This window comes from Rutidosis leptorrhynchoides, chromosome 6 (genome assembly GCF_046630445.1).
Source record: "Rutidosis leptorrhynchoides isolate AG116_Rl617_1_P2 chromosome 6, CSIRO_AGI_Rlap_v1, whole genome shotgun sequence".
Classification (NCBI taxonomy): domain Eukaryota; kingdom Viridiplantae; phylum Streptophyta; class Magnoliopsida; order Asterales; family Asteraceae; genus Rutidosis; species Rutidosis leptorrhynchoides.
Window position 1 is genome coordinate 330,636,424 of NC_092338.1, and position 13,985 is coordinate 330,650,408.

The 13,985-nt window shown below is 34.7% G+C and overlaps 3 protein-coding genes across 3 annotated transcripts; 1 reads left to right on the forward strand and 2 right to left on the reverse strand.

Moving 5' to 3' along the window:
* Positions 1 to 386: 386 nt before the first annotated feature.
* LOC139852973 (alpha-L-fucosidase 1) lies at positions 387 to 3,344 on the forward strand. The gene is made up of 2 exons (XM_071842323.1): positions 387 to 1,068; positions 2,122 to 3,344. Exons 1-2 carry the CDS (start codon positions 479 to 481, stop codon positions 3,146 to 3,148), a joined length of 1,617 nt encoding a protein of 538 aa, XP_071698424.1. The 5' UTR covers positions 387 to 478; the 3' UTR covers positions 3,149 to 3,344.
* Positions 3,345 to 3,749: 405 nt separating this feature from the next.
* On the reverse strand, positions 3,750 to 4,307 carry LOC139854719 (uncharacterized). Its single transcript, XM_071844006.1, has one exon. It carries the CDS (start codon positions 4,305 to 4,307, stop codon positions 3,750 to 3,752), a length of 558 nt encoding a protein of 185 aa, XP_071700107.1.
* Positions 4,308 to 6,723: 2,416 nt separating this feature from the next.
* LOC139855811 (serine carboxypeptidase-like) lies at positions 6,724 to 12,843 on the reverse strand. The gene is made up of 7 exons (XM_071845054.1): positions 12,461 to 12,843; positions 10,333 to 10,501; positions 9,151 to 9,270; positions 8,759 to 9,053; positions 8,419 to 8,507; positions 8,075 to 8,336; positions 6,724 to 7,148 (listed from the first exon to the last, which is right to left on the reverse strand). The coding sequence occupies exons 1-7, from the start codon at positions 12,811 to 12,813 to the stop codon at positions 6,919 to 6,921; spliced, it is 1,518 nt and encodes a 505-aa protein (XP_071701155.1). The 5' UTR covers positions 12,814 to 12,843; the 3' UTR covers positions 6,724 to 6,918.
* Between the last annotated feature and the right edge of the window lie 1,142 nt (positions 12,844 to 13,985).

A 13,985-nucleotide genomic window follows, 5' to 3' on the forward strand; every position in this document is an offset into this window, starting at 1 on the left:
AATGGTAAAGGTAAAGCGGTAGCGGGGTCATTTTAGCGTGGTATGGTTCGTTTCTATGTTCTTAGTATTTGATATGTTTTATCTTTTGTTTTGGTTCTGGTAGGTTGTTTATTTTCCGTGTTCGCTTGTTTTATGTTTTGATTTTTCAAGGTTCGTGTTTAGTTAGCTTAAGCTCTTTGTTTAGCTTTAGGGTATGTTTTCTTTTCTCGAGTCTTGATTGGCGTTTGAATCGGTTGTATTTTGTTAGACGTTTTCATTGATTGATGAAAAAGTTTAGTTTAATTTTATCGTTATTTTAGTAAAAAAAAAAAAAAAGTATAATTGTGAAATTAGTTACTTCACAATCAAATTTCTCAAAATCTTGATCTACACAAGTACACAACAAACAACATAAAAATCAATAAAACAATTAAGCAATGACTTCAACCACTATTTGTTCCTTCTTTGGTCAAACTCATCTTTCAACCCAAAACCAACAATGAAGACCAACAATCTTCATCACCATCATCATCTCCTCAACCCGATAACCCGATCCATCATAAAAAACCCATTTCTCCTAACCATCATAATCCTCCAATTTCAACCCACAATCACCAAATCTTTCCCCAACCCCCCACCAATTCCCATTCTACCCTTACCCACTTCACCTCAACTCTCATGGCAACTATCCGAAATGGCCCTCTTCCTCCATTTCGGACCCAACACATTTACCGACTCCGAATGGGGCTCCGGACACGACGACCCATCAATCTTTAACCCGACTTCTCTAAACGCAACCCAATGGGTCACCGTTGCTAAAGAAACCGGGTTTTCTCGGGTCATTTTAACCGCAAAACATCACGATGGATTTTGTTTATGGCCATCTGATTACACTGATTATAGCGTAAAATCTAGTCCTTGGAGAAATGGGGATGGTGACGTGGTTGCTGAGCTGGCAAAAGCTGCTGACAAGTCTGGGATTCAATTGGGACTTTATTTATCACCTTGGGATAGACATGAAGTTTCTTATGGGAAAACATTAGAGTATAATGAATATTATATGGCTCAAATGACTGAATTGCTTACTAGGTAAATATTATTTTTAACAAATTTGTTTAATTTTATTATCAGTTTCATCAATTGATTGATTGATATTTGTTAGAGATCTTAGTGACAGGATAAATCCTTAAAACCTGTGTATAACTCTTCCCAAAAATCAATACTTTTAGATCAATTTAGAGAGAATGTTACTGATTTAGGTACAAAATTTAAAACCTAAACTTTAAAGTGATCATCTTGTGTCTGTTTGTGGTGGCATGGCAAGACCCTGACCTTCCAAAGGTCAAGGGTTCGATTCCTGCCATTCACAAAGTTATTCTCCCTCATGGCCACGGAAGTTCGCCTGCAATGACTCTGGCTGCTTGCAAAGCGGCTAGTCGCCCTAGGATTAGTCAATTCAAAGAAATGGTTGGATTCCCAGGTAAAAAAAGAAAATCTTGTGTATGTTTGCTTCATAAATTATTAAACTATATATATATATATATATATATATATATATATATATATATATATATATATATATATATATATGTGTGTGTGTGTGTGTGTGTGTGTGTGTGTGTGTGTGTGTGTGTGTGTGTGTGAATTAGAGAGGATCGTGGACGAAGGGTCTTTGGCCTAGCGGTATCGAAGAGCTCCTCTGAACTTGAGGTTATGGGTTCGAGTCTTGATTAGGACATTATTCGTGTAAAATTATGTAGGGTGTGAGTTTGTCGTTCTAAAAAAATTGTTTGATTTTATATATCATATGGTACTGAAACTGCAATGTAGATAATGTTAGAGCACGAAGTGTCGTGATGGTATAATTCTGTTTCCATCTCAAAGTCTAGAAAAGACTTTGAATTTGATAAAGTGGATGAGGTTCAGTGACCATTTTTCAATGTCTTGGTGAAGAAAACAAAATAGGGAAAGAAAAAAAATTGAATATCCGACGTCTATTTCCGGACTTTGAAAACTAGACTTCGAAATCGACACTGAAGGGGTGTCGATGATTTCGAAATCTATTATCAAAAACGCTTAAATTGATCTAACAATACCTGGAGCTCTTACGCCCCCTAATTAGTTAATTATCGACTGTAACAGATATGGCAACGTAAAAGAAGTATGGCTTGATGGTGCTAAAGGCGAAGGCGAAAAAGACATGGAGTATTTTTTCGACAATTGGTTCAGCCTGATTCATCAGTTGCAACCCGGTGCAGTCATATTCTCTGACGCTGGTCCAGACGTCAGATGGGTTGGTGATGAAGGTGGTTACTCAAGCACCACCTGTTGGTCACTCTTCAACCGGACCAATGCCACAATTGGCGGCACCGATCCCAGCTACTCCCAAGGCGGAGATCCACTAGGACACGATTGGGTCCCACCCGAATGTGACGTTTCCATTAGACCCGGATGGTTTTGGCACCCGTCCGAGGCTCCGAAATCCGCCAAAAACCTACTTGAATTGTACTACAATTCAGTAGGGCGAAACTGTCTTTTACTACTAAACGTACCACCGAATTCGTCCGGTTTAATATCCGAAGAAGACGTTAAAGTCCTTAAAGAGTTTTCGAATCTGAAAAAATCGATTTTCGAACATAATTTAGCAAAAACAGCCGTGGTTTCCGCTAGCAGCACACGTGGTGCTGGTGTCGGTTATAATGATACTCGGTTCACGTCTCGTTCGATTCTAGAAGAAGGTATTTTTACGTACTGGGCTCCGCATAAGAACCAATCTAAATGGATAATTTACGTTGATTTTAATAAATCGGTATGTTTTAACGTTGTGCAAATTCAAGAACCGATTCAAATGGGGCAGAGGATTGTTAAGTTTCATTTAGACGTTGTGAACCAAGACGGTGAATGGGGTGAAATTTTTAGCGGGACAACGGTTGGTTACCGGAGGATATTGCGGTTTCCGTTTGTGAAAACGCAGAGTTTAAGGCTCGTGATTGATCGGTCTAGGGCGGACCCGTTGGTTGCTTACTTGGGAGTTCATATTGATACGATTTCTGTAATTGAGAACATGAAGGTAAACGGGTCCTCGAATTCGAGCTCGTTTTCTAACTTGAATAGCAGTCAAGTTCTGCATCAAGTTACATATAATCACACTCGTATATCGTCGATATAATCTCTCTCGATGTAAACCTTTATCGTGTTGTTTGTATAATCATAATTACAGAAGTGCAATGCCTTCAACGTACATCAGGTTTTTTCGGTCTTTTCAGTAGTACCATTTGTAAGGTATGGTGTTATATTATTTTCAGTCTAATATTGTCCTGAGATAAAAAAACGCACAGGTTATGAAATGTCACTATTTTACTGTATATTTTGTTAATTTTAAGTTTTATCCCTTATTTTTCCCCTGGATAAAGGGAGATATATAAAAAAACTTTTTTTTTTTTCGAAAGATCAACAATCATATTATTAAAAACAGCACGAAAACAATGAGAGAGAAATAAACCTGTGTCTCTATACATGATATATCACAAACATAAAACTAGACATCCCGAAACAACTCGACATAATAACACAAGGAAAGACTCAAAATTTTGTAGCAAAAACCCCCATATTCTACATCCTAAACAATGTTGGAACAACTTGAAAATCAAGCCGAATGGAAGCGAAAATCACAGTACCAAGAATAATCGGCGACAAAGCAATTCAGCTCCCATCCACTTAGCCCGTGACAAAGCTTCGGATATAAACTATGGGAGAAAAAAACCTACAAACTAGCCTATTCCATCTTTAGGTTTGAAATTAAGCGCACAAGCAGAAGGGTTGTTAACCCATGAATGCCAATCGAGATCTATATTACAACCGCGATCATTAATCCACTCGAAGCTCTTGGATTGAATATCCGAAAGTAACTTAGGAATGCTTGAAGCGTTATTTCCGAAAACTTTAGCATTTCGATTTTTCCAAATGAAATAGGCCGTTATCCAGACCACCGCTTGCCAAATTTTCTTACCCGTTTTAGAATTAATATGTGACAGCGAGCAATCTATAAGATCCGAATAAACTTCAAAAGGAAGTTTATCTAGGCTCCACCATTGTCGTAATTTGTCCCAAACACTTGCAGCCGATTTGCAGGAAATCATGGCGTGATGAATGCATTCGACACAATCATCGCAAACCGGGCATAGAACCGAGTGGAGGTCGATACCCTTGTTATCTAATTCGATCCTAACCGGGAGTTTATTTTTATTCATTCGCCACATAAAGATGCCAATTTTTTGCGGGATTAGAGAATTGATCACAGTAGGTTCGGGTAGTGGTTTGTTTGCCATAAAGGCATTTATTAACAGGTTAGAAAGTGAGGAGGAAGTGTACTTACCACACTTCTCGTGTTTCCAGGTCCAGGTATCCGGCTTGTTTGAGAATTGGTTTAAATCGAGCAGGTCCTTTTCTAGATTTGAGAGTTCAACAGCAGCCCTCCACCGTGGATTCGAGGCCCAATTCTAGGTCATAACAGGCCCGTTATCAGTCCAAGAAATACGGTCAGCAACACGAGCAGTTTTGAAGGATTCAAGTCTGTGTAATCTCGGGTATTTCAATTTGAAAGCTACGGTTCCACACCAAATCTCGTCCCAAAAGCTTGTATCAGTCCCTGTACCTACAAACTTAATAAAACCGTTAACGATATCACACCCTAATGAGTTTAGGGTGTGTTTTATTGAAATAATGGAATGCCAGGTACGTCCCGAGAATTTCTTAATGTCCAAACTTGAAGAAGAGCTGAAACAACCCAAACCACCATGTGTACCGTATATGCTTTTAATTATGTTTACCCAAAGAGAGTTTTTTAAAGTTAAGAATCTCCACCACCATTTAGTTAGTAGGGTAAGATTTTTAAATTTAAGAAAACCAACATTTAAACCACCAGAGTCGTAAGGTAAAGAAATTAAATCCCAATTTACCCAAGCCATTTTTTTGTCATCTAAGGACCCACCCCAAAAAAAAATTCGGCGCATACCTTCGAGTTCCTTAATGACACGTGTGGGGGCCTTGAATAGAGAAAAATAGTATAAAGGCATGCTATTTAAAACCGCTTTAATGAGTGTTAAACGACCACCATAGGATAAAGATTTAGCTTTCCAAGTCGAGAGCCTTTTCTTGAATTTGTCAATAACGGGGAGCCAATTCTTATAAAGCTTAAGGTTTGCACCTATAGGTAGCCCAAGGTAATTGAAAGGGAAAGCTCCCTCCTTACACCGGAACCAAGATGCAAGGGCCTTTGATTCCTCTTTTGAAGTCCCAATTCCATATACACTACTCTTACCCAAATTGATTTTAAGACCCGAAAGGTTTTCGAAGCATTTTAAGATTTTCAAGATGTTCCTTACTTCAACCTTATTCCATTTGCCAAAAATGATAGTATCGTCGGCGTATTGTAAATGAGACACGGTTACTTTATCATTACCGATTTCGACACCTTTTATGACATTTTTATTAATGGCAAGTTTAAGTAAAAAATTTAGACCCTCGCTAGCAATAATAAAGAGGAAGGGAGAGAGTGGATCGCCTTGCCTAACTCCTCTCTTAGGAAAAAATTGGTTAGTCGGGGAACCATTTATTAGGACCGAGATAGAGGTGGAAGAAAGGCAAGCGCGAATCCAATTTATCCATTTCGACCCAAAACCCATGAAACCCATTATTTTAAAGAGGAAATCCCAATCTAAACAATCAAAGGCTTTTTCGAAGTCCACTTTAAAAATAAAGCTTTTTTGTTTTTTTGCTTTAAGTTCCTCCATGGTTTCAAGTGCAATCAGAACGCCATCTAGAATGTACCTATCACTTATGAAAGCACTTTGATCATAACCAATTAACCTCGGAATTACTTCCCTAATCCTATTGGCCAATAATTTAGATAAAACCTTGTAATAGCTACCAATAAGACTAATAGGGCGATAATTTGCGAAATTTAACGGGTCACATACCTTCGGGATTAGAGCAATGAAAGAGGCGTTGCAACCATTCGAGATCTTCTCATTTTCCCAAAACCAGTTCAAAGCGTTCATGAGGTCCACCTTAATGATGTCCCAAAACATGGTGTAAAAGAGTATGTTGAAACCGTCTGGACCGGGGGCTTTGTTTCTACCGCAACTCTTGATAGCTTGGAGGATTTCGGATTCGCTGAAACGGGCTTCTAATTTCTCAACCATGCTACTGTTCAGACACGGCCCGTCCCAGTCATTGATATCCAGGGCATCATCCCTCTTTTTCTCAAACAGTGTTGAAAAGTGAGAGAATGCTTCGGATTTTATGTCCTCGGGTTTTGTAGACCATTCCCCTGCGATGTTAACACCATGAATGTTGTTTTTATGAAGTCTTCTACGTATCACGTTATGAAAGAATTTGGTATCCTCGTCTCCCTCTAAGTTCCATTTAAAAAAACTTTACATCATTATTCTTATTTGATTATGGCAGTGAACAATTAGTTTGAAATATTAATAAAATTGGGACAATAAACAAAGTAATTACAGTATTGCAGTTTATTCCTTTTTTTCCCTTTGTAACTGGATAAGAACTAATCATTTTGAAATATGCTAAACAAATCTCTCAAAATATAATAAAACCAAATGCTACTTCGCCATCTTTCTTTTATTCTGTTTAGAACAACAACTAATATACTCAACACGAATTAATCCACAAAATTATTCACGAAGTGACTTAAACCCCCAACTTCAAGCTCCTCGAATACTATTAAGCTATAAGAACTTTGATTCTTTTTATTTTCGTATATTTAAAATAAATTAAAATACACCGACCGGAAATTATCAAATTCCAGTGACACGTAGATCTTCCATTGTAACAATATGCATAAAACATCAAATACTTTTGAAAATGTACATGTATAAAATGTATATGGGTTCAATGCCGCCTTCTTCAATCAATCATTCATTTCTTGCTAAGTTTACCTGTTATCCAAAGCTGTAACATCTGTAGCGAAGCTTTCGGTTGATCCATAGGAACCAGATGTCCAGCGTTATGAACCTTAAGAAACGTGAGGGGCCCGTAGTTCTTCATAACTCCAGCTTCTTTCCCATCAACTACAAACGACACATTTGAAGCCGCCACAAATGCGTTCTGACCAGACCATGGCATGTCGTTAACCCATCTCGAATTCCCTACAATGATTTTAACTTTCAAGCGTAAAGAAGCCTCTAAAAACTCGCTCGGGAGCAGGATTTATATTTTACGTTCATCGGAATCTTATGACATGACATTGTTAAACATCTTTAACAAAATAAAACCCTAATTCGCAAGATTTACTATAGAAAGGGACATTGTCAAAGGTTAACTTTCGAAAGAAAAAGTCAACATTTTAACTATGAAAAAAAAAAAGTCTATCACCGAAGGGCTCCAAACCTAGCGGTATGAGAGGTCGGTCGATCAAGAGGTTGGGAGTTCAAGCACTAAGTTGTTAACATTCTTGGTGATTCACTACAAAAAAAATGTTTCATATGTAAGACTTTCATTATTTTTAACGTTTTAAAGCGTGAAGCGTGAATAACTTGACATATTTTTGACATAAATGTCACAAGGTTTCTGACACCTAAAAGTGTCAAAAAGGAAAACTCGCATACACTTTAAAGTGTCAAAAAGTTAATACCACTTAAAAATTAAGACATCATATTTTTTTCATTCTTCAAAGTTTTTGACGGCATATTTTCTACGATTCTAACTTATATAGTTATTATATTCACATTTTCAAGTGTAAAAAATTCATTCAAAAAGTGCTAAAAACTACAAGATTAGTTGTAGTGTTTCTACATAATATGCATGTTAGATGGCAAGTTTGTCACTCAAAAATAAGATAAGTCAACTTTTCTCAAGAAATGGTCAATCTATACTAAAAAAAGTCAAACATTACAAAAAAATTTGGTTAGAAAGGCTTATTTCGCTAGAACAATTTTATTCTTTTGGGCTACAAAGTCAAATATGATCTTATTATGCTATATGAGATTCTAAAATAACCTATTTAAGATATTGCCCCAAATGATACCATATCAAAGTTGGTTGATTTTATACTAGTTCAAAATCAAGAACTTACCAACCCAATTGCAGATAAGATCATATTCTCCCGCATACACAAGCAACTCAATACCCTGTTCCAAAAGTGATGGTATACCAACTTCAAGATCTCTCATCCAATCTTGCTGCATCGCCTCGTACACTGCGGTACTGCACGAAACAAAATCGATGTCGCTTGGAACCCCTAAAGCTGTTTTCACCGATGATTCGCCTAAAAAATCTTCCATGTTTGAGAAATCATAGCACAAACTCCCCTCACATTGCTTTCTAATATCATAATACTACAAATGAAAACAAGTAAACAATTAAAGATTAATGAAAAATGAGTACATTGTTAGGGTAATTAGGATAGTTTATTCGTACGTTAATGTTTCCTGCTATATTTAAGATATCATCGAAAATCTGCTCACAAATTTCCAACGCATTTATGCAGGAGGTTGTACCTGTTGTACCTGGATACACAAATGCATATTTAAATCGGACCTATAAATTGTGACCCATTTACTTATGAACGATTTGACTTGAGTTGTGTTTATGTCAAACATCTTAGTAACGATTGTAATTCGTAATTGATTTTGAAGAAGTTGTTAAAAATGGATAGAAATGTTTCAACCCAAACCCAGTTTGACTCATGACCCATTTAGCCATCTCTAATTATGTTAACAAAAAAAGAACATCTAATCCTTATAATATGCTCAATTACCGCATTTTTTTATTGCCTCTTCACAATCTGGGATTTGTTGGTTTATTTGGTTATAATCTGATTGTGAAATCAAGCTGTTAGCCAAAGCATAATCGGTATACGCTTTATACTGGATTGCAGGATCCGTAAGCCCGTTTCCGATTCCAAAACCCTTCAGGTTTATTGGAATGCCTTCTTTGTTTTTATTCCCTTGATTAACTCGAGCGGCAAAAGCAGGAATATAATGTCCAGCATATGATTCTCCAGTGATATAAAAATCGTTGTTTACATAATCCGGATGTTCCTTAAAGAAGGCCTAAATTTTCAAGATATATTAAGATTAAATGATTAATCTACTGTTAGAAGAAGTCATTAAATAAACAAATGGTGGAATTAGGAAGTCAAGAACGAACCTGTAAGAAGAAGTAGAGATCGTTGCTGACTCCAGTTTCATCGTGACGAAGGTCGTGATCACTAGGACTGTAACTGAAACCGGTTCCAGTTGGTTGATCAACGTATATCAAGTTTGATACCTGTGTCACGAAAAGTAGCTCGTTAACATTGTTGAAACAATATTATAAAAGTGGATATAATTTAACCTGTAATATTTCTTATAATGTAAATAAATCGGTTATGATTCATAGAAACGATAAATAATTAAGTTATTTTGCTGACAATAAACAAACAGTACGTCTTCATTACAAACATTTACGCCACATCTTCTTTACAGATATGGTTTACAGATCTTCAGATAAAAAATCATCTTAAAAAACAAACAGCACCTTAATATATGCATGTAAGATAATAAATAGGTATAAAATAAAGAGTAAAACTGGAAACTAAACAAAAATTATAGTGTAATGACTTCAACTATGTATTCTTTGTCGTTAACAATAAATATGGGAGAGAGGGAGCAATAAATAAGTTTATTTATTGAGTCAAACTAGTGAAATGACCCGTGGAATCACGAGTTTGTTTAAATGAAACAATTTAATGACATGTTTTTGGTATTAAGTCAATGTAAATGCTAAAATCATTTATTTTAATGACTCGTTCGACTAAGAAACTTGTCGTTATTTTTACAAATATATAGAGACATGTATTTTTGCATACATATGTAACGTAATTAATCGTATAAAGAGAATTCATATTTAAAAATTAATAATAAAGTTTGCTCAAATTTGAGTATTTATATTTTTAATAATAATTATTATTAGTAATAAATGTCTTTTGAAATTTAAAAAAAAAAAAACTAAAATACAACTATTATATAGATGTTGTACAATATGGTTTAAAATTTGTAAATTTGTTAATTGGGTGTTCTATAGAAGATTATACAATTTAGAAGAGATTAGTATTCTTTTTAAAAATGTTTATTTATTAAATCATCATTTTAGAGATTTAATAGATAGATATATTTAATTTAATATATAAGTAGAATTAACTTAATTGCAAAATAATTCTATTTATGACATCATTTATATGGCCTTACAATTTTTCTTTTTTCTTTTTGATTTTTTTTATAAAAGGAATAAGAGTAATTATTTCATCATCATTTTAGGATTTTAATAGAACTTATAGATAGATTAACGGACCTGGTCCCAGCCATAGTCGTTCCAAACAAGGGACAAGTTGGTGGTAATCTTAAAGGGTCCATTTTCATAGAAGAGAGCCAATTCACTACTGCACCCTGGTCCCCCAGTTAGCCATATAACCACTGGATCACTTTTCGCCTTTCTTGATTCAAAGAAAAAATAGAACATCCTGCACAAGAATATTCATTTTTATATACAAATAGCTAATAAAACATACTAATTTATATATATATATCCTTCGAATAATTAATGGGAAATTCATTAACTTTTAACAAGGGCCCATAAATTTGTAGCTAGACAATCAGTATATTTATCACAAGATTCCTGAAAAAATTTATGTCTCACTAGACAATCAGTATATTAATATTGCCCTGTAATTGGTAGTTGGTAGTAGTAATATATGATTCCTGAAGAATTATCAAATTAAATGCAAATTATTTATTATTGTGTGACAAAAAAAAGAACCTTCTATTAGTCATCTTATACGAGTAACTTTTAAAAGTCTAGTTCCCAACCAAATATACCTATTAAAAATCCCTTAATAATAACTCACTAGACAATCATCATTATGTTTATGTTAAATTGAATTTGGTAGTAATAATATAAGATTCTTGAAGAAATATCAAGGTCGCAAAAGACGTGAGATGTGGTCGAGACGGTCGGGTGTTAAAAAGGTCGAGACGTTCGAGACGGGGTCTAGACGTTCGAGACGGGGTCTAGACGGACGTTGACCAAAGTTGACTTCTAAATATATAAGTATATAAATGTATATATGTGTACAAATTTTAAAGTCAAAAACTTTAATTGACTAATTTGTACCCATAATCTCTATCACCGTTAATATAATACATAAAATTCAAACTAAAATACGACAAATTTGACTGATTTTACCGACTTTTCGGCTTTTCTGAATTTTGAGAGACTTTGACCTAATTGTTTTTCAACTTTGACCCGAATTTTGACCGTTAACTGTCATATTAGACGGGTTTTTTCGAGACGGGGCGGGCTAGTCACCAAACTGTGGCAATGACTCGAGACGGGTTGTTTTGCAACAGTGAGAAATATCAAATTAAATGCAAATTATCATGTGACACACAAAAACCCTCTATTATTCATCTTATAACTTTTAGTTTGTCAAGAAAAAACAATTAGTAATGCAAATTATCATGTGACACACAAAAACCCTCTATTATTCATCTTATAACTTTTAGTTTGTCAAGAAAAAACAATTAGTTAAGTTCCCACCAAATTCCTAACTTAGTCCTAGGCTGTAAAGGAGTCAAGCTATTAAAATTTAGAAAAATAAATTTACATATTCAAGTGGCCTTAAGCTACTAAAGCTCGATTCGAGCCGAGGCTAAGCGATCTCGAGCTCAAATTTGAACATATTTTGAAGCTCATTTAATAAACAAACTCGAGCTCGAAGAAGCTGGCGAGCTTAAAGGAATTTTTCACACACACACACACACACACACACACACACACACACACACACATATATATATATATATATATATATATATATATATATATATATATATATATATATATATATATATATATAATTACTACTATATAAATAATAGTTAAAATATTAATATCAAATATGTTTATAAGTGAATAGATATTACTTAACAATAAATATGAATTAAAATTAAATTAAATAATATAAAAAATAAAATGATGTAATTAACGAGTCGAGCTCGAGCCGAGCTCGAGCTTGTAAAATACTAACCGAGGCGAGCTCGAACTTAAAATGATAGACTCAAACCGAGCCAAACTCGAACTCTTTGAAATTCAAACAACCTGACCTCGAGCCTATACAAGCTCGAACTCGATTCGGCTCGGCTTCGGCTTGTTTACACCCCTACTTAGTCCTAACTAATCATCTATATATTTTCTTTAGGGTAGTTTTTTCCTGTTAAAAGTTCGCATTTCTATATGAATAATCTAATCCAATATCATGTATATATGAAAAGTTATTAGTATTACTATCAAATCTTTATTGAATGCATGCAAAGTAATTAAACCATTTTTCTCATCAGAAATGTTCTAAAACACAAAAAGTCTTCATTTTTCACGTCAAATATGTTGTTACATTAAACATTAGACGTAAACGAATACATACCGAGCATCAACTGTATGTTCAATGCGATAATAACCAGCATGTTGAGCAAGATCATGGACAGTAGCACCCGAGTCACCAAGAATCGATAAAGACAATCGTTTTTCAACAATCCTAGATGGATTAACCGAGAGTTCTTGATCAAAATTTGAAGTATGATTATAAGAGTTAACAATATTTACATCAAGATTCGGATGCAAGTTAAGGTCTTTGATGAGTTGATGTCCTGTTCTTTTCAAAGATCTTTGATGATTGAATGAAGCAGGAATGGTTCTTGCATTTAATGATGAATTGAAAAGTAGTACAAGAACAAATGGAATGAGATAGAGAATTTGAGGATGAAAAGAAGCAGCCATATTTGATTGTGAAGATAGAAAGCTGCGTGTTTGTTTAAGAAGTTGTGATTTTTCTTGTAGTGGGGCATGATGTATGTATAGATGTATGTTGTGGTTTTTGGATTAGAGTGTGTGTTTGAAAATGAAAGAGACCACAACTTTGGAGATGATGTTGATTATTAATTTGATAATTTCTATTGTTTTGTTGCAAGTTATGATGTGATTCCTTAGTTGTATTCTTTAACTCATTTGACTCTTTCTTCACCCTTTTGTTTCGTTAATGCATCGGGTTAACATCTATTTATATACTCTAAAGATCCAATTATACACAAGTATTTCCATTCATTTATATTTTTCAATTATTTTTTAATCTAATTTAGTGCATATGAAAATAAAAAAATTATGAATCCTTGATGGCTTACAAAATTAATTTCAAAAATGACTAACTTACAAAAACAAATTGACATGTTCAAGTGGCCTCAAGATATATAAACTTCAAATTTATTTTTGCAAAGATGCTAGTGGTATCAATTGAATTATTAGATTATTGAATCATTTAGATCCCAAAGTTTGTGAAATCTGGGTCAACATGCAAAGTTCCTTTGTACGGAGTAAATAGTACTCCATCTCTCGACCACCCACACTGCAGCGTTATCGGACCCAAATCACCACCATCACGCCTCCATCGCGCCCCTATGCTGCATGATGGAACTAAAAAAACTTGGGCGCGACGGGTTGATCACGGAGTATGTTTCCGACAATGCTTGGTGTTGATTGGCTCACCAGTCGACCGTTGCTATATTGCTGACCACATTCGACCGTTGCCATATTAATAAGTAAAATGATTTTAATTTTATAAAACATAAATTTTATACACCTCTATAAATAAAGACTATATCATTCATATATTTTCACACAACACTTTCATTTCTATCACTTTTATTTAAAAACACTCTCTATAATATTTCAAATTTCTTAAGCATGTCTCAAAATCCCGATCACAATTAGCCCGATTTCGGTAATTTCTATAACATTGGGTCTCCAAATATGCCCAGGTCGAGCTCACATTCGCCTCAAAACGATCGCGGTATCGGCCATTTGCCAATATCCCGCAACAAAATCTTCTTAATGATTTGAATAATAATGCGTCTTTTTTTTCTCAGATTCTATAACAACAACAATTTCCATCACCA

Coding starts and splice junctions, on each gene's coding strand:
- LOC139852973 (XM_071842323.1), top strand. CDS start 479: ATGAAGACCAACAATCTTCATCACCATCATCATCTCCTCAACCCGATA. Junction 1,069..2,121: donor ATGACTGAATTGCTTACTAG/GTAAATATTATT, acceptor CGACTGTAACAG/ATATGGCAACGTAAAAGAAG.
- LOC139854719 (XM_071844006.1), bottom strand. CDS start 4,307: ATGGCAAACAAACCACTACCCGAACCTACTGTGATCAATTCTCTAATC.
- LOC139855811 (XM_071845054.1), bottom strand. CDS start 12,813: ATGGCTGCTTCTTTTCATCCTCAAATTCTCTATCTCATTCCATTTGTT. Junction 10,502..12,460: donor GAACATACAGTTGATGCTCG/GTATGTATTCGT, acceptor ATTCTTGTGCAG/GATGTTCTATTTTTTCTTTG. Junction 9,054..9,150: donor ATCTCTACTTCTTCTTACAG/GTTCGTTCTTGA, acceptor TTGAAAATTTAG/GCCTTCTTTAAGGAACATCC.